Genomic DNA, 24011 nt, shown 5'->3' on the forward strand with positions numbered 1-24011 from the left:
CCACAAGTCCAGGTTTGATCTATTTGGATTCCACACAGAAGTATTGAGTTAATCACGATAAACTTCATGAATTAGGAAGCACTCATGCATGTTCGAGTTCAACTAGTCAAGTTAAATGTAATTGGAAAATGGATTGGCTATTTGAACATTTATTAGAAATAGCTTAAGATATGAAAAATTGATCATTGGTACGTTCAAAGGAATGAATGAAAAGAGCATAAGGTGTCTATGCATTTGTAGGACCTTATCAGCAAGATTCCTTTTATGTATTCAAAAGTGACGAGCCTAGGACAACTGTTGCCTCATTACAAGGTTGAAATTATTGAGGTACACCTTTTTGCTAGGCATGGAAAGATTAATGGCATGTCCCATTTTTAGATAAATCTTCCTTGTAATGATTCATGAGGAAAAGTTAACACCCATAAGATGTCATTCGAAAAGGAATAGAAGGGCACGAAAATGATCTATGGACTTGCAAGTGGCATGATTATTTGATGTAAGTCCTAGTAGGACCTAGGAAAGTTAGTGTCCAGATTATCAGGCATTTTTACCTTACCAAGGAAAGATAGGGTTATTGTGAACCATGTGATGCGTAGAAGCAGTAAATCGCATGTTTACACATATTGGTGTAGTTGTAACTATTGTTCTCCATTAGATTTAGTTTATTACCTTTAGAAGGTTCATCCTTGTCGCAATACAAGTATATTGAGTTGTCTAAGTAACCTAAAACACAAGGGATTCATATGGGCATGGCTCAGTCGATATGATAGGTATCCCAAGTGCCAAGTGCAATAAGAATTCGACCTAGTTTTACACTTGTTGCCAAGTCTAAACCCGCAAACCCAAAGATCTTACACACGTTCACGAAATGTCGAATCAATTGGATGTTCATGCATAAAATGATCTAAGGTCTTATCCTAAGGATCATTCGTTCTAATGATGAAACTCCGACGGAGTTGCAAATTTCTAGGACCATGGGACAACATAATTAGGAATGGGTTGGAGGATACCCTAAACCCTGCTACTCGGCTAGAGGTAATTCCGTGGCCGGAGGACGCCATTCAATGGGTGGAATGATCCCGTGGAATGATGCAACACATGTGCAAAAAGGTTGCAACATCGTATAGACTTGAGATTTGTCCACAAGAGAGTTTTGTCATCTCTCGAAATGAGGTTGGCAAGTTATTGAAAGAATTTAACTTACAAGAGGATGAGTAAACATCCTGTTACTCACTTTTCTTGGGGGATAATTGCCAAGGAAAATGAAAGTTAGGTATTTGCCTTGAAGCAAATGACCAGACAATAAACTAAAGCGACATGGTCACTGGAACCTACCACAACAAAACCTAAAGTATTGGTAGGGTATGACCCTAACGCAAGAATGATAGGAATCTTGCCAAGTTGCAATTGATTCCGGATCGAATGCGAGTTGCATTCGGAGAAAAGGAGTCACTCCTTAACAGTTTGCCAGCTAAACGATCACTGGAAATTGATTGTGCTTGTAACAGTTTAGAAAGCACTGTTTGCATTGTTTGCTCAATGAACTAAAGGATGAGAATATATCTAAATACTTCAGGTTGAAGGCCTGAAGGGAGAGGCAGCTTCAGTTACCCCCAACTGCCTGCCTGACCCTAACCAAGGGGGTTGTTAGCCGCGCCGGGAACGTGGACCGAACCCGTCGCGAGAGGTCTCTCCGTTGAGTTCTACTTGGAGCAGGAGGACGCTTGGGTGCCAGGGGGGGCTCTGGCCGTAAATCCCTCGCCTTCCGGGTCCTGCACAAGAGGCTAACGTGACTCGAGATTGGATCTCGAGGCCCGCATACTAGTCTACGGGCGGAAGCTTGGATTAGTGATCCCTGGTGGATTACTGGATAGCCTTCGGGCAGATTATGAATACGCCTACGGGCGGGAACTCCTTGTATTTCAAAGATAAAAGGATAAAATGATAATAAAGAAGTTGTTTGGCATTGTTTTCTTTATGTCCCGTGATAAGATTACGTGAAGGAACCAGTGCATAAGAGGGTTAATCAAAGAAGCTGTTTGTATATGTCAAACTAATGTGGTAGGTAATTACACAATTAAAACAAACCGAGGAAAGTGCGGAGGATGAACCATGGGTCCGTCCTATGGATGGGTGGTCCCGGTTAGCCGGGAACTTTTCTCAAAGTCTTCGATGAACAGAGGATGATCGTCATCTCCGAAACAAGTAACGAGAACGATGACTTAGAATTAGCTATTACCCGATTCACGCTGTTTTAGGGGAACGTAATGGGACTATGCCTTATGGCAGAGAGGTCAAGCCTTGCATCCCTCTCGTTTCCCATTCTCCTTGAACCAAGTGCAGCGTGAACCCGCTTCGGACCTGGAGTTTCTGCGTAAAGTAGTTCGCTCGGGTCTGACGCTAGTTGTTGCTAGCTAACAACCAAACAGGAAAACCCAAATTCAGGTCGATCCTAAGTGGGAACGGCCAGGATACTTCCGCTACGTGGCAGACGCGGGAAGACCTAGATCGCAAGTCCCGTAACATTCCATGGGAGTGTCGGGCGGAGCCTTCTAGACATCCTTCCCGATGGACTGCTAAGACGTGTCCGGGATGATTCTAGTGGACACGTTACAATGAGGGTCTCATTAAGCTCACTCCTAAGAATGTAGCTAGAACTAAATCTGAGCATTGGAGGCCACTAACAATGTTAAATGTAACCTACAATGTCATTGCCAAAGCTTTGGCTATCTTACATATGGCTAGTAAGATATATTTTGGTTGTGAGTATTACTAAGCACCAAGACTGATGGGTCCAATGAAGTTGAGGCCCTGCTTTTCAAATGGTTGGCATGCTATCATTGGCGTCAACTCCATCTTGTCTTCCTTACAAATGGGAACTTTGGTGCACTGGCACTCATCACATTGTTTAACAAATTTAGCAGTATGATAGAATAGCGTGGGCCAACACAATTGGGATTGCAAGACCTTTCATATAGTGGTGTCCTTGTTGAAGTGTCCTCCTATAATTCTTCCATGTGCTTTAGTGAGCACATCATGAATTTCATTCTCACAAACACTCCATCTTAACAACCCATCCTTCCCTAGCTGATAAAGTTGTCATGTAATCATCTGGTATGGCTAAATCTTTAAGATGAGTTGTCTCTATCTAGCTTTTTCGATGGGATGATCAGGGATCCCATTCTCCAAACTCTGCACTATATTATTTGTCCTGTATGGCGTGCGGTCCACTTTGTAAATCTCTTTTTCACTAGATACTCTAAAAGGGTGAGCATCATGCAAATCATCCATGATGCCTTTTCTAGCAAGCTCTCCTATGGTTATGTGGGACATGATCTACCATGTAATGTTGTTTTCCCTTTTATACAACCACTAAAAATACAAACTCTAACAAGAGTAGTAGCCATCTGGCAATGCATCCAATTGCACAAGGGTTGTTAACTAGATAAAACAATGACTACTGATCAACGAAGAAGGTGAATGGTGTAGCCAAAAGGTAATGTCTAAAAATTCTAATTGTGAACACCATTGCCAACCCTTCCCACTTTGTTGTTGAGTAATTCATATTCGCATCAGTGAGTTGCTTTCTTGCGAAACTCACTAGAGAATCCATGTTATGTCGCTAGGTTGTTGGCATAACACTGCTCCCACTGCAAATTCTAATACGTCAATATGCACATGGAAGATAATGGTGTGCAATCTAGGGCGTATAGGATAGATACTAATGTTAGATCCTCTTTAAGCTGTTCATGTCTAGCAATTAGGACATAGTTCAACACGAACTATTGATAGCATCCTGTATGGCCCAGGAAGCATTGAACTTACTTGTAGTTAGTTGGAGGTGGAAGATCAAAAACCATATTCACTTTTAAGATGTCCGCAGAAATTCTATTCTTCAACACAGTGTGCGCTAAGATATAATCGTGTTTTACCCAAAACTGGAACTTCAAAGGGTTTAATGAGAGACCACACTACCTATACCATTCAAAGATTATGTAGAGTTTTTCTAGGTATCTTGTCCAATTGATGTGAACACAAGTCATCAAAAAATACTTCTAACCACTTCTTGAGCATGTCTTTGAAGATTGCATACATGAGGCATTGGAAGGTGGTTGGGGAATTAGTCGGTCCAAATTGCATGACTATGTAAGCAAACACCCCGCATTCAATGGCGAATGTTGTTTTGTGCCTATCATCAAGGTGGACTTGTACTCGATTATAGCTTGAAAACCCATCTATGAAGCTATATGCCTCCTTCCTTGCCACTCTCTCAAGCATGTGCTCAATGTATAGAAATGGATAGTTATCTCTCTTGGTCACTGCATGGACTTTTTTGTAGTTTACACAGTCTAATCTTACCATTCTTTTTTCACACAATCACAATAGGTAATACCCATTCCATGTACTCGATTTCATAGATGAATCATGCACTCAAGAGTTTAGCAATTTCTTCTTTGACGGCATGAGCATGCTTAGGATTCATGGCATATGGTCTTTGATTTACAAGTGTTGCATCAAGCTCCATAAGGATGTTGTGGGTTACTATGCTTGGATTGATACCCTTCAGCTCCTCAATGCACCATGCAAATACATTAGAGAACTCTTTCAAGAGACTAACAAGGTTAACCTCCTCAACCGTGGTCAGGTCATCTGCTATGAACATTGATTGGGGGTTTTCATGTTCGTTAAACAAGCTGACCTCCTTAACCTTAGCAGGTCCTTTGATGGACTTGCTGATTTCTCTCTTTGCTTCTAGTAACACCACTATCCTATCTCCCTTCTTAAACTTTGTGAATTGTTTGGTAATTAGATCTTGAAGTTTCTTCTGTCTTTCAGCATAAGACTTCTTAGATTGGTTCGTTGCCTCTCCTTCAGTCATCTAAACCTCAAGTGGATTGGGAGGTCTCCTTTGGTGTGTTGGGTCCTAGGGGGTTTTGGAATTTTAGGATCATTATTAGAGCTTATTTTAGAATCGGAGTTGAATTCAAAACCTTCACTAGAAGAAGGAGTCTTGCCAAGTGGTTGGAGATCAAATGCTAATCCTACTTCATATAAAGTTATGATAATATGCTAGGTTATTCTTGTGTGCTCATAATCCACTACATTCAGATGTTCCACCTAGGTTTGGTCACCCTCATTACCCCTTCTCTATCCTGAAGGCATTGGTACCTTTGGGCTTAGAGCCCATAATTATTTTCTCAATGGTCTACCCGTTAGTATCATAGTATATGGTTTTTGCTTCTTCCTCACTTTCCTCATTTCTAGAGTCACAATCCACATACTCATAATTGGAATTCTCCCGCTTTGAAGGTGCATCCTCCTGTGATTCATCATCGTGTACATTTTTATTTTCTCTCAATAGAGCTCAATTGTATAGTAGGTTCAAATCATGCACTCAATTCCATTTTCATCTTGTTTCTTCCAGGAGATCCTGAAGAGGCTTTAGGTTAACTGCAGGGTTGCAAGTCAATTCTCTCATTAGATACTCAAGGATTCTCTAGCACTCCAATTTGTTTGATGGAATATGATAATTCATAGATGATGGTTTCATATTCAAGCTTTGTACCAACATGCACAAAGGTACCATAGGCAAGGTGTCATCCTATGGTACATGAGCTTTAGCTTGGGCAGTGAAGGTGCTCGCCTTTTCCACAACCCTTTTGTAGTCATCCTCATTGTTAGAGAATGGCAAGTCAATTGTTGCAAGCACGTGCATCCATTCTAGCTCATCCTCTGGATAGAGTAGATACTCGGTTAATGGAATGTAGTCATGCCTATTCTATGATCCTCCTTTGAGCATGGCTAATATGGCATCAAGGTCAATGGGTGAGGTCTTTGAGATGTCCATCTCCACTCGCAATACTTTCTTTATATTTCCAAATAATTTTAGTTTGTTACCCCAATCCTCTATTACATAGGTATTTCTCATCCAAGGTCTTCCTAGCAAGATATCATAGTTCATGCATGTCATCATGATGAAATCCATTGAAAACTGTACTCCAACATTCTTGATTGGTCAATCCTTAAGCACTCTGAATGTGTGAAGTTTCATATTGTAAGTCACATTGAATCTAGCAGCTTCCATTAACAAACTTCCCCAAGCTTGTAGTACAGTGTGTTTAAGGACACTCACTCTTACTCCTATGTTTACTATGCCTTTTTGTGTTGTATCCTCAATGCCATCACAGGTAGGATGACATGCATCTTGGTCCCATCCCAGAAGGCATTTATTTGTAGTGATCCTACCACTGGAGATGGTGTCACACTAGGTATGTGGAAATTGTTATCGGCTTTATCTAGTGGCATAGTTTTCTCTTGTCTCTGAACCCACTCCTTAAAGGTGTCCCACAATCCTCAATTTTGCCTCATTAGTTGCCCAAGGGCAACGAAACTTATGCTGATACAAGGGTTGATAACAGTTCTACATTAATCTTGTTGGTTGTTCATTGTCTAGGAGGTTGAGTTCCCATCCCTAAGTTGGGTTGTTGCAAGGGGATTTCCTCTTATTGAGGGTGAGGTTATTGCCCATGGCTAGTCACTTCTCTCAAGTAGGTTGGCGATGAGGTGGCTCTATGCTAGATATCTCATGGTCCTCATGATCCGATAAGGATTCTCTCATGTGTGTTTGAGCCTCTTCTACCCATCCTCTCACTTTCTCTTCAATTTCCATCTAATGCTGCCTAGGATCCTGCCTAGGGTCAAGGTACTCTCCTACTTTAGCACTCCCCTTCTTCTCAATGTTTAATGCGGACATCTTAGGTTCTACATTAGGCACTTGCCTTCCTGATGTGAATGTCGTTACATTATCACATTTTAAATTCTTCTTCTTCTTCTTCTTCTTCTTCTTCTTCTTGTCAATGGAAGATACATCTATGTTACTAGGTCCATGCATTGTCACTTTGGATTTCTTCGCTTGTGCCTTAGTCATCACATTAAGTGGTATGGGCATCATGTCATCATTGAGAGTCTCTATTCCAAATAGTCTCAAGGGAATTGATGGAATGTTAGAGCTACTTGTTGATGCCTTTCTTCTTGGATGATTAGTGTATAAATGGGTTATGCTATACTCAAGGCATCACAACTCAGCCTTGTCTTTGTTCATTTTTTCCTTTTTTGGGCATCAAGAGGATATGTGTCCAAGGTCACTGCAATTCCATCATGTCACTAGTTCTTGTGACTCCATTCCTCTAGATCCACATCCTCTTTCTCTGCCCAATGTCATCATCAGGATGGGTTTGTAGTTCATAAGGACTGAGTTTCCCTCTTCATCATACGAGATGTAGGGGTTGACATATAGATCCACATCAATGGCCTCTACATAATGCACAAGAGTGTTGCTCTGAGGCAAGATGATGATTGGTACTAGGGGTCTAGGTATTCCAATTGGATTAACGTTTGCCCTTGGTGTAGCTAGCCTTTGCTCATTGGGAGGTTGGTAGAGCTAATGAAACTCGTCAACCAAACTAGAAGGGTAAATTCATTGGATATTATGGCTGATAGGGTTGCTAGTATGGCAAGCATCGAAGCAATCTGTAGTGCATAGTTTCATGCCCATACATGCTGCAATTGGCACAATTCCTAGGTCTTAACTTTGGACATTCTACTAGTAGATGATTACCACCGTAGTGCACACATTGAATGTTTTTCTTTGTAGGTCTTTGCAAAGCATCTTGAAGCTTCATCACTTCGAGATTGAGATTAGATATCTCGTGAGAGAAATCCACACTCTTTTCTTTCTCTTGAGCTTCAAAGGTTGTCTGCTCGCAGTGATGAATGGTGGATCTTTTGCTATAGATAGTAATGATTCCTATCAACTGTGAGGTTTTGTTGCTTCTTTCCTTTAGTAGATCATCCACCCTTATGGCCTCATCAAACATGTTAGCCAAGACATGTCACTGCAAACTTGAATTGCTTTCCAAGAATACCATATTAGAGAATTTGGGAAATTTTCAAGTCCCAATTTCAAATAAGTGATAAATATTTGATCACGTGGCTAAATCTTGATCCATATTTGAAAGTGAGATTTGGAAAGGTACCTTATATAGCATTCATGGTAGACTCCACCTTTAAGTTAGACAACAAGATTTGACCATGTGGTCAATAATAAAGATATTGGGAGTTCCTAAAGTGTATGGAAATTCTCAAATTCCCTGATATAGTATTCAAGGCCTTATACAATTCTTCATTCTTTATCCCGTTGATAAACACTATTAACACTACACTAGCCATAGGTCTCTCAGGTTCAAGAATTCGTTTATAGAGACTCCTCACATGGATGACGTAGTCTTGAATCTCCTCTAGCTCGTCTTTCTAGCTCACATTCATGAACTTGACAATCAGGTTATCAAAGTATCTGGCCTTTGAGAAGCACTTGATGAATAAGTTCTTCAGCATATCAAAGTTTGTTTTTCTCAGTGTCATCGAGGCTTGTAAACCAGCCTGACCTTTTTCCCCAAGATGCAACTTGAAAGTTTGCACTCTCTTATATGTATCCATGAGGTTGTTTGCATCACAAACTTGTTCAAGCTACTCAATGAAGCTATAAGGGTCAGATCTTGCCCTATTTGTCCACTTGTTTTGTGACTATTGATATTTTTGTCTGGCTCTTATTCTTAGGTGCTATCCCCAAGCCAGTTAGAAGTGTCATAGCTAGTGTAGTACTACCCTTTTCTATCAAAATGTAACACCATATTGGAAAATATGGGAATTTCCCATAAGTTTGGGACATGTGGTCAAATCTTTGGATTTGTCATAACTTGAACACTATAACTCCAAATCGAGCGCTCTATAGCTCAATAGATTCCATTTTTCAAGCTGCTTTCCAATGATAGGTCATATCATATGGTTTTGAGAAGCTTATGGGCATGTTATCAGGGTGCAACCTTTTTAGTATTCAAAAAATGGGAATTGGGAGATTCCCAAAGTTGGTAATATTGTGTTATGTGGTCTAGCAATCTCTTGAGCAAGGGCTTAGATGAGCTAAGGTTTGCATTAGGTGTTCTTGCTTGTCCTGCCTCTTCTTCTACTGTGGTTCCTCTTGCTAGATCTAAGATGCACTTGATTTGTCCTAGTTTATACTTCTTCCTTCACTTGTCTGCTCGTTGGTTGCATGTGAATCTTGCAACTTGCCTAATGAGGTCCCCTATTAGCTATGATTTCTTCTATCTTTCTTCCTTTATATTCGACATGAGTAGGCTGGTGTCATAGAGGAACACTAACTACTGAATATCCACTGGAAACTCCATTGCATCAAACTCCAATGAGTCATTGTTTGAGCTTGTTCCTGCCATGGTTTTCCAATGTCCTTATGTGGGGTAGTTCTCTTCAAGGTTTGGATGTGTACAGTGACCTTCTCTCTTTTAACACTCCCATCACTCAAGTTCCTTGTTTCAGTTTTACTTTGTTACCTACATTGGTTGTAGGGTCCAGGTCAAGGACATGCACCCTCTCAATGGCTTTATAGCCTTTTAAAATGTAGAAAGTCCTTGGTGTCTCTTGTGGTGTTTTTCCCTATGAAGGTACACTTTTCTATCTCCTTACTTCTTAAGTTGTGGATTCTTTAGTATCTTGCCCTAATCAATATTCTCTTATTGCACGTGACTGTACTTCCTTTCTTTCCTCAAGGTCACAAGATTGTAGACTATCCCTATTGCTTACTTCGATGTGTGTGTAGTATCATTGATTTGATGTTGTTCAGAGTTTTTTAAAGCTCATAGCTTCCTTACTACTCACTCGGGTTGGTCTCATACTCAAACCTCCCCCTATGGTGTCCTTGACAAGATTCCCATGGTTGCAACCAATGTGGATCTTTCAACTGAAGTTACTTAGAGGTGGTTATGACAGTGATACTGATATCCTTTCACAACGTTAGTATTGGGCTCTAGTGTAATGTGCTCAATCTCTCCCTTCCAAGCAAAAAAAGTATCCTCAAGCCATTGTTACACTACATGAGTGTAATGAGTGAGGCTCTACTCTTATGGTTCTTCCTCTATCCAAGCTTCTTCTAATACCCTTGAGGGTCTGAACTAGTCTCTAGGGTATTGTGGTAGTTATTTTCAATTTCCAATCCCCTCTAAACACAGCTGCCCTTTGTTTGAAAAGTCACCTGCCATGTGGCCCCAAATCAATCCTAGACCCCACTTGTTGTAGACTAAGTCCTTGGTGGTGTGTGAAGTCCTATCGAGCTTCAATCATGTTTGATCTAATCCCTAGCTTTGCACTTTAATGTTCCAGTAGTGTGGTTTGCAACTCTCGTGTTGGCAATGCTGGTCAAATGGTTTGAGTTGTTGTCGTGCGTACTAATGTTACAGGTCCGTCTAAGTTGAGCAGTGATCAATATGGTGTCATGGTCCTTGCCCTTCCTAGGACTTCTTAGAAGTTACACTTGCGAGGTGATACAAGAGGTATTCAAGATAGGTGGCTAAGGTCTAAATTTCAACTTGGGTCACTTTCCATGCCTAAGAGACTCACAATGAGATGTTTTAATGTTTACTCCCCAACACGATTAACTTGTTTCATAGAAAAGAAAATATCTCACTAACTAAGCAAGGATGGAGATATATTGGAAATGTAAGTGTGATTACCTTAGTCCCAAGTCATGACTCTTGATTCGTCCCATTGGTTTTGCAATTGTGGTTGCTTCTCCCAAGCACTCATAATTTTCTTTCCAACACTGTATTTTGAGTCAAGCCCTCAATCTTATAAGGTGTTATTCCCAAATTTCACTTTTGCATTCCAATGCCTTTGGGGTAAATAATATGGGTTCCTTAGTGTGCTTTTGCAAGCACAAGCCTTCACTTTTTCTCTAAAAGCATGTGAGCTTGCTTTTGGTCACAACGTTCTACAAACTTCCTTGCAAAGTACTTTTGTGTGATGCTGCTTGAATCAATGGGTTAATGTCTAGGCTCACTCTTGGACCTTGAGTCAATGCTATGCTTAGATCATTGGATAATTACTCGAGGCATTGGTGGGTGTTATGAATCAAAACATTGAGTGCTATCAATCGGAGCATTAGTTGTTCATAGTTGGCTCATCATGCTATTACCCAGAGAATTGGCTCATCATTACCACTTACTCAAATCATTTGGATCATTATGCTCATTAAAAACATGCACTGGCTTGGTAGCTTGAGTTAGTGTAATAATGATTTCTTGGGTCACTAGGAGCATTTTCCACGTGCACTTTGCCCTCACTTAAGACCTTGATGGATCCTAAGGGCCCACCAATATGTTTGTGTCATATGGACTCCCACTCTTGGCTAAGTGTATGGTTATGAAGTTCTAGAGTTAATGGGGTCTCAAATATGATTTCACAATGATGATGGTATTGGTAGTGGCTTTAGGCTATTGCCATTACCTATGGTGTCCCTATACAAGTCGAAGGTACACTTCTAGTGAGGATGGTAGTGTCAACGACAATGAAGGGAGTATCACTAATATTAACAAATATTTGGTTCAAGCTTTCTAAATGTGTCTGGATTCTAGTCAAATTCTAGATGTTATCATTGGATAACAAGGTTCTCAAGGCAAGGTGGTGATGGGACCGTCGTCTCCAGTTGGAATCTAGAGGCTAAGGTGTTCTCTAAAAATGGTTGGCTACTCATCACTAGAGACAAGGTTGGTCTCTTGCCATAAGGCTCTTAGGCGATACTTTGTGCCACTAAGTCAAGCTTGGTTTATATTGGGTTGTTAATGTTTTTAACATGGAAGTGCTTAAGGCTCAACCCTAGACTCCCCACACACCTCAAGTGGGTGTCTCTTGGATGACAAGAGCTTCAAATCCTAAGTCTGAAGGTGTTGGAAGTCGTGAGGTGACTGATAGCCTTTGCTAGCTTCAATCTTGGTTATAAGGTCACAAGTTGCATGTGACTCAAGCAGATGGGATAACTAGATGCCAAAGGCACTTGAATCTTTCTCGCAAGACACTTAACCTATTTCATGCAGTTGGTTAGTCCTCAAGGAGGTCTCACAATCACCCATGGTGGTCTATGATGTGTTGTCATTAGAGATCACAGTCCACCGCCTACGATTCTATAAGATCATAAGCTACCCCCTTTGACTTTAGAGCGAATTCCTTGCCAATGACCTTGTGATCTTCAACACAAGGAGATAGACCACCAAACCATGAGCAAGCCATCCCCCTAGTCCCAAAAAGGCAAGCTTACCTGCTAGGCAATGACTAATTAACCACTTCCCATCAATCAACCTATCCACAATGAATGACTAAGTGTGTAAGGATCTTCCTGGTGCAAAACCTGAAATTCAGCCCATAAACATGCAATTCCATGATGGGGAATGGTACAAGAACCCATGATTACAATTTGGTTGAAACTATGTCCCCAAGAGTCCCCAAACTAGCTTTTGGGGCCCCTCAAACATCCTGCTAAGCTCTGGCAACACCCTTTTCTATTATAATCCACTCAATGCACCACTTGGGTTGGTAATAATAGTAATTTTTCTGAACTAAATATGGGTGTGAAGTCCTTTCTTACCTTAGTTTATACCTCTCCAAACTATGCACCCTCCTCAAGCCTCATTAAGAGGAGCTAGTCAACACTGTGAAGGACTAACTCATTGCAATAGGTGGTGTCTACGATACCCATGGTCAATGCTCAATGATTATCAGAGAAATTTTAGGTTTGTGACTTGATTTGGTTGATACCATGAGAATTTTGATGACTCACATAGTTTGGCTTAGATTTTTACTAGTCCAACTAGCCAACAATGGCACCACCGCAACTAGTTTACTTTCCTGTTGGGTCAAGTGGTTTGCCCAACCTATGCCTCAAGTCACAATAAAATTTCAGTGATTTTTTTCTACTATCATTCAATAAATTACAGCAATTCCCTATTTGATCATTCAATCAGCAACATGACCAAGAACAGGTTCCTTGCAAGCCCTGTAAACTAGCTAGTCAAACCTATCTAGCTTTTGTGCTTATACTTCATAGAATAAAAGAAATTTCAACAATTCTCAATGCTTTCTAGGAGTTTAAACAGTAATTTTTAGTAATCAACTCATTTAGTTTCTTGGGCAAAACACTTTCAATCACAAGCTTGATAATTACATTATTTCCACAACAATCAGGCACTGACAAGTATTCGCTAAAACACCGAGCAACTAGTCATAGATTTTTGATTATTCATGATGATCTATCATTCAAAAACTGAAATTTTTACTAAATTAACTAAAGTCAACATTTAGCCCTATTGTTCTCTTGTTATGCATATTACCCATAACACCCGCAACTAGATTGTTTTGTGGTGTTGTACTACCCTGTCATAACTTCTTTCTCTCACCCTTAACCTACATAACTTTAATCGATAAATAATAGAAGAATTCAAAAAAAAATCAGCAGTAACCATGTGCTTCAATCTTTTCCATTCATGTCAAAATTTCATTCACAACAAGTGATGCATCTAACTATAACAAGCATGATTGCTTCTATGAGTTTTCCTTGCCAAGCTCTCAATTCAACAAATTCAACTTAGCTATAGTAAACCATCTATATTTTCATGCTCTTGGGATGCATCTTTCACCCCCATTTATTGCTAGCATTGATACTCGCAATCAAGGACTTTTTTGGATAGTAGGGTATTGATCGCAACTAGCTAGTAGCCAACAAACTCCTAGTCCATGCAATGCTAATGCATCTCATAATGAAAACTCATAAAAATCAATAAAATTTCAGCAGATTTTTACAAATTATCATGACTTATCAGCCCATTAAGCAAAGTCAAATGATACCATTGCCTAAGACTGTGTCAATTATCAACAAGTAAGAGTACTTTAGTTTTTTTGTTGCTTTTTTTATTTTTTAAAAAAAGCTTTCTATCCTAATCTAGAAATTCTAAAAAATCCATACCTATTTTACAAAAAAATATATACATAAGTGCACCCAATAGATTGGTTTCCTTCCAACCCATCCTTCCTAACTACGATATTTAAGGTTTTCACATTGAATCCATCATGGCGAGAAAGACTATCTAGCTCAAATAATCTAGCATTTTCTACTCACTTTATATGTGATCAAAAACTTGTCAAGAGGAATTTTCTTAGGTCTAGGCAACGGAACCAACATGTAGGACTATTTCACCTGCGTGCCAGATCTAGATGGAACGATGCATATCAATCATATGCTCCCTCAAGTCAAGTTTGCTCATGGTCTCTTACCCCACGAGGTTTCCTACCATCTCGTCTCACTCTCTCGACTTGCCACGAATACAGATTGACAACTCGTCAAGCAAGAAGATAACTCAAGAATATTATTCAGTGCAAGAGAACTCATCTCATGTAGTCTAAAAATCTGTGCGAGCTCCCAAACTCCGACGACTCCATCAGCCTACAATGTGATAAGCTCCATAATTTTTTCCCTTCATCTTTCGTGTGCAAGGATACGGCCTCCCTCGCTTGTTCCTCCAAGCTTCTATGAGTTTGCCTCCTCTCTCTCTCTCTTTACCCCTCTTCCAAACCCCCTCTAGCTCTCTATCTCTTCAACACAGTCTCTATATTTCCACCCCAAAAACTATCCCAAGAAGGTGAGGGGAAGGAATGGAGTAATGTAGCAAAGACCGAGAGCAAGCTCATAAGCTCTCTTATCTCTCAAGGCTTCTGTAAGTGTGAGATGGCTACATACAAATAGAAGCAAAGATAGTGGAGAAAAAAGAGATAAGCCTACTTTACATTAGTTGTAGGAATTATATACAATAAGATTTCCCACCATATATATGTGGACTTTGAATTTAAACTTCGGTTGTGGACCTCTTATCTCAAGGTGTCCATCGCTTGTAATCTCTTGATGCCCCCATTTCAAGCCAAGTGTCCCATCTAATTCTCTAAACTCACTCACTCACATGCCATTAAATGCACATTAATTACAATTTGTACAGGGGTGAGCCCAATGCTTGAGAATGATTTTAACAAATTTATTTGGTCCTCTTTCTTAATTCCTATTTTTTCTAAAGAGTTGGATGCTTTTATGTTATTTTTATCTCTTTTTATTAAATCTTGATGAGCACTCTTCTTCCATGCTTTGAAATTCTTCCAACTGGATGTAGTCATTATTTCTTTAGGACGTCACTCTTGAATGCTCCTTGACTTTTGTATCTCTTACTTTTTTAATCTTTGGATTTTGTTGGTGTACTCTAATAACTTGCTATTTCCCACTTCTTGTGGCTTCTTTGCAAAAAGGTTAACAATTACCTTCAAAATTAACTCCAAGAACTTTAAGAGGCAAGTCTACATCAAAAAGGCATTTTGACATCTTATAGCCACCCTCCTAGTTATAAAAAGTATCCAAATTTTAGCTTACCTAAAAAATTAGAAGAAGATCAAGGTTAGTAGTTTTTTGTAGCAAGTGTGGTTGCTCCTTTGCATGCAATCGGAGCATTATCTTTATGATGGTTTTCAAGTGAGGATTATGAGCACACTCCTCTCATGTGCAACCCTCTCTTGATTTTTACCCTTAGTTGAGAATGAAACTTCTCTACTTTATGATTTTAAATATTTTGTTAAAAATTTCATAGCTATCCTGGGAGACCAAAATAGAGCTAGAGTTGTGGAGACCAAAATAAGTAGTCTACATCAAGGATCTAGATTAGCATTAGTTTATGCATTAGAATGTTGACAACTCACTTATGATTTGACTTGCATAAGTATTATTTTATTGCCAATTTTATTGGGGATTGAATGATGATGTGCAAGATCTTTTGTTGACAATGTCAAAGATTCACAAATTAAGTGACTTCATTTTTCTCAAGAAATAGAATGTGATAATCATCTATTTAAGATATGTCAAGAGAAGTTCAATGGTTCTTCACTAAGTCTAGGTGCCATGATAACAATAATCTCCTGACGAAGATAAGAAACCAATATTGAGTCTATATAGACTAATTTGGCCTAATTCAAGCCTTGTCAACTCAAGAAAAGCAAGGATGATGCTCTTAAGGATTATGTTTGTGTTGTGGAGGACCTACCAAATTACTCAACATTGTCCTAATAAGAAGTTGTAACCTGGCTATAAGTATGAAGCTCTATTGTGTCCTCATTTCCAAGAAACATGGATACCCAACCACAATAGGGGCCATGCATTTGGATGAAAATCAAGAACTCTTGGAATGCCCCTCCTTGCCTACCAAGGCTACCTCAAGTTTGATGTTATCTCAGTCACATTGATAACTAGATGTTAAAGCACTTTTGAATTGTAAACCCTCTATATATTTTATGCATTAGAAGTTTTCTAGGTAGCATGGTATAATAATTGTGAAGAAATCTAGCTCAATTCCTATAGAAGTCGTAGATCACCAACCTCTTGGTTTAGGTCATGTTAGATACAAAACTCATCCTATAGAAGTAACATTAAGAGACTTTGTAACAAACATAGAATTCAATATGACATGTCACTCAAGCAATCCAATCATCATTGGTCTACCTTTGGCTCAAACTACACAATCATAATATCAATTTGAGAACTCAAAAACTTAAACCTAGGTTGATAAATTTTACTTATAGAGAGGATGCAAAACCAACATACCTTGGGGACAAGTTATTCATGAGAGAACCGAAAGAAAAATCCCAATTTTCTAATAGGTGCTTTGCCAGGTGTACCAACATTAACAAAGATATGTGATCTCTCTACTCTAATCCCATGATTAATAAGATGTGTTTGTAAAGAAAAAAGTAGATATGCTTATGGTGTATTGACCTTATGATTGTGCCATCCAAAGTGAGCTCAACCACCCTTTGGCCCAATCTATAAGGGCACCTGTATTCCATGGACAATAAATTAGACTTATTTGGGAACTTTTGACTTAGGCTTCTAGCAAGAAGGTTAAGGTTGTTGCTACATCTAATAAGGCAAGGAGCAATGAATGAAGATAAGAAACTACAAATGCACCTTTGATGAAGATAACATGAAGTGCCTTTTGGAAATCAAGAAATAACTCCTTAGACCCCCCTATACAGAAAAATATTAATGAAAATTTGATTTTGTTTCCTATACATGCAAATTCACTTGCCATTTGTTAGCTAAAAAGGCAGAGAGTGAGACCTCATGAGTGGTTTGTGGGGAGAGAGAGATAACTGTGTGAGGCAAACCTTTGAAACAACCACTTATGTCCATCCAAAAATAGATGAAGCTTTTGGGTGAAAACATCGAGGGCAAAGTGTTTCCCAAAAGGCAGAGAATGAGACCTCATGAGTGGTTTGTGGGGAGAGAGGGATAACTGTGTGAGGCAAACCTTTGAAACAACCACTTATGTCCATCCAAAAATAGATGAAGCTTTTGGGTGAAAACATCGAGGGCAAAGTGTTTCCCAAAAAACAGGGTTGTTTTGGGGGAAAACGGGGAATCCCCATGTGACATGGAAGGGTTTGCGGTTTTCGTAGAAAGCTTTCAAAAAACCCAGGCGGGAACAGCTCGGCAGGGTCTACTCATCCCAAAGAAATAAGACTTTCCAGTCGTGGATTCCGTTAATCCAGTTCGGATAATGGTATACCGTATGCCCCATTTTAGGAGGGAAAAAGAAAGGCAAATCGGCCTGCGGAGTCGCGGACGAAGGATAGAATGAGATAGGGGAGCGTGTGGTGAGCGTCCCTGGCTGTCGCAATATAAAACGGGGGCCATCGCGCAGTTTACGGGAGTAGGAAGAAGGTGCTCAAGAGAGAGGAAGATCGTCGTCTGCGCCATCGTGTATAATGGCCGCAATGGCAACTGCCTCTTCCACTGCGATTACGTCAAGCAGGGAGCTGGCCTCCTTCTCAGGCCTCAAGAGCACGAATGGGTCAGCCCCGTTCTCTGGGCAGCAGGTGGCGTCGCTGGCGTCCAAGGGAGCTGTGTCGAACGGTAGCCGGCTGCACTGCATGCTGGTGAGCATGGATGGGATGGATGGAGAGCTCTCTCTCTCACTACTTCTCTCTCTCTCTCTCTCTCTTTCTCTCTCTCTCTCTCTGTATCTCGGATTTCTGCTTGCATTTGCGATGATCAGCTGATTGGATTAATGGATGGAGTGATCTAACATTAATGACTGCGTCAATGGATTAGTGATCATGTAATGGGAGGTTAATATATATATGTATGACTGGCAGGTGTGGACCCCGTACGACAACAAGAAATACGAGACGCTGTCATACCTGCCAGCACTGAGCACTGACCAGGTGGCGAAGCAGGTGGACTACATCACCAAGAAGGGCTGGATCCCGTGCCTGGAATTCTCCAACGTACGTGAAAAACTAAGCTAAAAAGAATGCATAATATATCAGAGTTGAGAAATGATGTGCACTTGCTGGGTTCATAGAACTAATCCGGCAGTGACAAGAAGAAGTGTGTAGATGGTTGTGTCTCTCCATGTGGCGGTGATTGCATCGATATTCATTATATGTATAATAACAGATGGGGAGCGTGTACCGGGAGCACTTCCACGGGAGCGGGTACTACGACGGGCGGTACTGGACGATGTGGAAGCTGCCGATGTTCGGGTGCACGGACGCGTCGCTGGTGCTGAACGAGATCCAGGAGTGCCGCAAGGCCTACCCCAAGGCCTTCATCCGCGTGCTGGGCTTCGACCGCAAGCGCCAGGTCCAGGTCAGCGGCTTCCTCGTCCACAAGCCCTGATCATCGTCGCACATCCATCCATCCATCCATCCGTCGTCGCCAGATCAATATCTCATCGAGGCATGGATCCTTGTCTCCAGCATCTTCTCATCGCATACATCCATCCCCCCATAAAGCACTTTCCCCATAAATTTTTGGAGGATATGTCAATCATAATTCATGCTGCTCCACGACCTCGCCGCTCTTGCTCCCGGAGTCCTCAAAATCTCCCTTCCTTTCTTCTTCGATCTTCCTTCCTCTTGTCGTTGGTACTAGATGCGTTTACATGAATGAAAATTGCAAACTTTGACGTAATTTCTAGTTACTAATGACTCTCAATTTTCGATTCCACTTCTCCAAGTCGTTGATGTTTATTACGTCGTTGTGCCCCTTCACCTCTAAGCTACCATCATTGCCGAAGGAGGAACAAGTAACGCCAACGCCGTGAATAAGTTCCATGTTAGACGGCTTTCCCACAGGCCCCAATTAGCCTGTGAAGTGCATCCCAGAAAACTCTATCTAAAAACTCTATCTGGTTGTGCTAACTGCATCCAGAATAGGAATTGTCACAAACAATTGGCTATAATTTAGAGTGCGTTAGTTCAAATGTTTTTGCCATTTGTCATTAGATGTAGGGACATCACGGCACAATTAATGTGCGAAAGCCCTCTTATACACAACGCGAAGATGGTTTACAAGTGTTTAAGTTATTTGTTAAGGTTTTTTTTGAGTACACACACCTTGAGTTATTTGTTATTAAGGTTGTTTTCATTACAGTTTTAAGTTATTTGTTAAGGTTATTTTCATTACTTAGTGACAAGAAACTCCTCACTTAGATTCGCCTAATGTTCCCCATGAGTGTGGTTTGGTTGTCCATAATAGTTGGGGCAGTTTGAGTCCTAAGCTATGCTTCATGTGGAGAGAGAGAGTGTGTGTGCCTTTAATAGGTAATACCATGTATCAAATTTACTTGTATCCCCAAACACATGAATTCATCCATAAGATGTTGATGGGTTCCTTTACTTGACCTACTAGGCTTTAAATTGGATGCCCAATGTTGGGTTTCAAAGAAATTCTCATGACACCTTTTGCAATTTTAATAAACATCATATTGATACTTTTATTTTAATTTTGGGAGTCAAGGAACTCTACCTTCACATTTGCAGTAGCATCTCAATCCTCCAACCTCCAGGTTGCACCTTTGATTTCAACACATCCATCTCACTTCCATCACCTATGAAGTTTGGTTGACACCTCTCTACATCATCCAATTAGACCTTGAATCCACCTTTACTCCTTCATCACTACAAGATATAGACCTTATAGCGACGTTTAAAGCGACGAAAATACAAACAACAAAATTTGCCCCCGTCGTCGCAAAAAGCGTCGTTATTGACGACGCCATAGAATCGTCGCTATATGCGTTGCTATATGCGTCGCATATAGCGACGCATATAGCGACGATTACAGAGAATTTACGACGCTGATAGCGACGGCAATAGCGACGCGTGCAGTAAATTTGCGAACGCAAATAGCGACGGTAACAGAGAAAAAAATTTTTGTGGCAGGGCAGCTAGCACTGTGTGCTGTATGAGAGCCATACAAAATAGTTTCTGCACTGCTTCATACAAAGCGTTTGCAAACAAAAAGAATGTATACTGAAATCATAAAACTGATGGATGAAATAAATACATGATATCGTATAAAATGCGATTGGTACAATCATAAAACAATATCACTAATACATAGAAAATGTCTACATAGATCGGGCGACTAAAAACTAAAGGTATGTGAGCTCTAAGGATCCAAGGGCGAGCTACAAATCGTCGTCCACCGAAAGCTCTTCCCGCTGTAAAGGAGCATCAAACGGATTCTGCAGAAAAAGAAACAACATATCAATCCACCATACAATAATGCATTCAAATATCTCATGGTAACTACGGACAAGAAAGATGAGTGACTTACTGGGCCGCCGCGTCTATACAATCGGTCGATCAATGATCTGAGACCGTGCCTCTCCGCATATCGAGTCTCAAGGCCTTGCGGATAGCGATTTGTAATGGAGTGCTGCAAAGAAAACAAAGTGCTAACTGTTAGAAACATGATTGTCAGTACAAAGAATATCTCAAAAAAACAAATAAGCAAAACAAAAGAGAATCTTACAAAGTCCTCCAAATATGTCCTGTGGCCGCCACTCCCAAGATGATGTACCGATCCGGCCTCGATTCGTGCCCTCGCCGCCTCCCGCTGCTGACTCCAACGTCCTGGCGAATTTGTAGCCTCCTCCCTCAGTCGGTGCCAGTTGTCTGTATCTAACCACTCGGGCTTTGGAGCCCCACTCTTGATTGCCTTGCGTGCGTCGGATCGTCTATGTGACATGTATGCACGCATGCAATCCATCATCCAGCCCGTAGAGAATCTATCCACTGCGGCTGGCACCGGGAACTCCTCGTGCAAGGATGCTACTATGTACTCCTTGCTCCCCTCCGGTATGTTCCTCCAATGATCCAGGACGTTGTGCCGAAAAACTTGTTGGCACAACTCCCTCATGCGAGCCATCACCCTCCTCCCCTCATCATTCATGATGATGGCTCTTGACCTGCCATCCACTAGGTATCCATAATCCCTAGGAGTGTGCCTTGTATGGGCCCTCTCCCATTTTCGTCCACGCTCCTGGGCATATCCAGGAGATCCCTGAACATCCGGTGTACCGACGGGGGTACCCTCTCCCGGAGTGCCACACAAAGGGGTGCCGCCAGAGGGTGTGCCACCAAAAGGAGTGCCACTAGAGGGGGTGCCACCAAAAGGAGTGCCACCAAAAAGCGTGACATCTGCCGACGGCTGCGCAAAAGCTGGAGTAACTGGAGTGGACGTCCCCACAGGTGTGACAAATCCTGGCAGTGACTGAGCTCCAGCTGAACGACGAGACGGAGACACCGCGTCCGTGTCTCCACAGCAGCACCCCCCTGATCCTCCTGCAGTCGCAATCCCTCCCTCTGGCCCAAGTCGCGAGCGTCGAGATCGTCTACTCGAAGCTGAAGCATCTGATCGCGCCGAAGCTGATCTAGCAGAGCGTCCTGACGAAGAACGAGACAGCTCCTGATCTGCTATCTCTCTGAATCTCCCGAGCTGATCTGGAGACATACGTGCCATCATCTCCTGAAACTCCTCATCGCTCATCCCTCGACTCATCCTGAAAATGTCGATACCTGCACAGATAAAAAATAATGTTAGAATAATCAATTTAAACTATACAAAGCACATTAATAAAATCATTTTTGAAAAATCCCTCTTAAAATGCATATCTTATCTACCTTTATGGAAGATCTAAACAACGAATTGAGTAATACAATTCTCCAAGAATGAAGTATTCTATGGTCCCATGTTAATCTCCTGACACAACTCTGCATACACTGGAAGGTCGATAGACATGTCACCACAAAACAACGAGTCTGTCTCGTTCTCAAAAAATTCTACGACTTCTGTATTTCCATCATTGTTAGCCGATGCAGGCTCCAAGCTTGCGGTGGCCTCCACCCCTTGTAATTTCGATCCCTCTATTTGCATATTTTCTTCATCTATGCCTGGAACATCGCTTTGATCGTATACTCTCGCACCTCGAGGAGTTGAAGGTATAACATACCACCATCGAGGTTGTCGGGGATTTGGATAGAAGATTACCTATTCACAAACACTTACAAACCGTCTTCAAACCATTGTGACATAAACCATGTCGTATTACAATTAGCAAGCAAATGCCTAGTTGCACCTGTTCACAATGGGCCGGCAACACAAAGGTGTCGCGCAAATCCATCCATTTTTTTTCGGAATCTATTTCGAGAAATCCAGATGGACCTCGTCGAACTGTTGCGCCAGCTCCTCCAAGTACCACTTTGAACCACTGCACGTCGAATATTATCATGGAGAAGCTACGGTAATCCACCGTAATAATACTTTGCAAATTCCCAAAATACTCCATCTCATCCACAACCGTGTTTGGATCCGTTGCTCGTCGCCGGCTCTCTTGCTCAAACCTTGCCATGACACCACAGTCCATTGTGGAGCGCATTTTGTCAATACGCTCCACCCGAAAATGCCATCCGCGCGACCACGCTGCACTATATATTTTGTACTGCACATTGAAACACTCAAATTAGATGTAGCAAGCAAATTTAGATATGACACATTCTAAACCCCTCATTACCTTTGGACTACATCCCCTCGAGAACTCCCACTCCTCCATTGAGACCTCTGTCCCTTCGCTGGATGCTGCGGTCAAGGCTCCATGCAACCATCGTGTTGACATAAACCGCGGCATCTCCTCCATGCCTTCGGGATATCGAATCGGTCGGTGACGCGTACTGCGTCGGAATTCGGCTCGTGCTTCCTCTCGATCTTGCCTTGCAATCTGGTACTTGGCGAGCCACGTCTCCATGGAGGCATGGTGCAACATACAAAAGCGATTCACCTTCTCTTCCATTGAGCCATCCATTCTTTTTTCTACCCCATTTCCAACCACCACATCTCCAGTCAGCCTGTCATCGTCCTTCAGCGTCCATAGCATTTCATTGTCTGGTTCCACCGTTGGTAGCCATTGTGAGATATGCACTAACGCCTCTGATACCAACCAACCTTCCGCCATGCTACCTTCCGGACGAGCTCGTTGTCGCACAAAGCCTTTCAGGGTTTTCATGAAGCGCTCCAGGAAGAACATCCATCGCGTATGGACAGGTCCAGCAATCTCCACTTCATCCACAAGATGCACAAGAAGGTGAACTTGTATCGTGAGCATGCTAGTGGGCAGGTATTTCTCAAAGAGACAGACCGTCTCAACTACTCCCCGCCTTGCGGATTCAATAGAGGACGTCTTAATCTCTTTCTGTGAGATCCATTGCACCAAAGTCGATAGCTTGTAAATGGCCCTGCGAATTTCTGGAGTTAGGCATCCCGCGATCGCGATCGGTAGGACAAACTGCCAAAAATGAGAAAGCATTAAGAATAATGGTCACTTTTCAAATTTCAAAATGTCCACGCTAATTAAAATCCATTCTGTTCACAAACCTGACATATCTTATGCCAATCATGGGATTTTAGCCCAGAAATCTGGTCATCTTTAGAAAATGCGGACCTGAGAGAATGCATCATACTCGTCGGAGTGCGGATAGACTTGATTACTTGCTTCACAATGCGCTCTTCTTTGGTAGACAAAACCCAGGGAGCGCGAGGAAGCTGCACTCCCCCTTCAGCACTCGACTGCGGCCAAAGCGCCTCCATCTTACCTACCTCCTTTAAATCCATTCGTGCCCCTATAGTGTCTCTCTTTCCTGTGATGTGGTCCCATAGCAAGCTGCCCACATTTTTGAAAATATGCATGGGATCCAACAAGTGGTTGACCTGTAAGTGGGTCCAATATGGCAACTCG

General features: G+C 41.6%; 1 protein-coding gene across 1 annotated transcript; it reads left to right on the forward strand.

Annotated features, from left to right (window-relative positions):
• Positions 1 to 17621: 17621 nt before the first annotated feature.
• LOC148030201 (ribulose bisphosphate carboxylase small subunit, chloroplastic 2-like) lies at positions 17622 to 18904 on the forward strand. The gene is made up of 3 exons (XM_087686467.1): positions 17622 to 17865; positions 18085 to 18216; positions 18389 to 18904. Exons 1-3 carry the CDS (start codon positions 17695 to 17697, stop codon positions 18608 to 18610), a joined length of 525 nt encoding a protein of 174 aa, XP_087542593.1. The 5' UTR covers positions 17622 to 17694; the 3' UTR covers positions 18611 to 18904.
• The last annotated feature ends 5107 nt before the right edge of the window (positions 18905 to 24011 follow it).

This window comes from Lygodium microphyllum, chromosome 10 (genome assembly GCF_053477565.2).
Source record: "Lygodium microphyllum isolate KBCC chromosome 10, Lygodium_microphyllum_v1.1.10, whole genome shotgun sequence".
In the NCBI taxonomy this organism is placed as follows: Eukaryota; Viridiplantae; Streptophyta; class Polypodiopsida; order Schizaeales; family Lygodiaceae; genus Lygodium; species Lygodium microphyllum.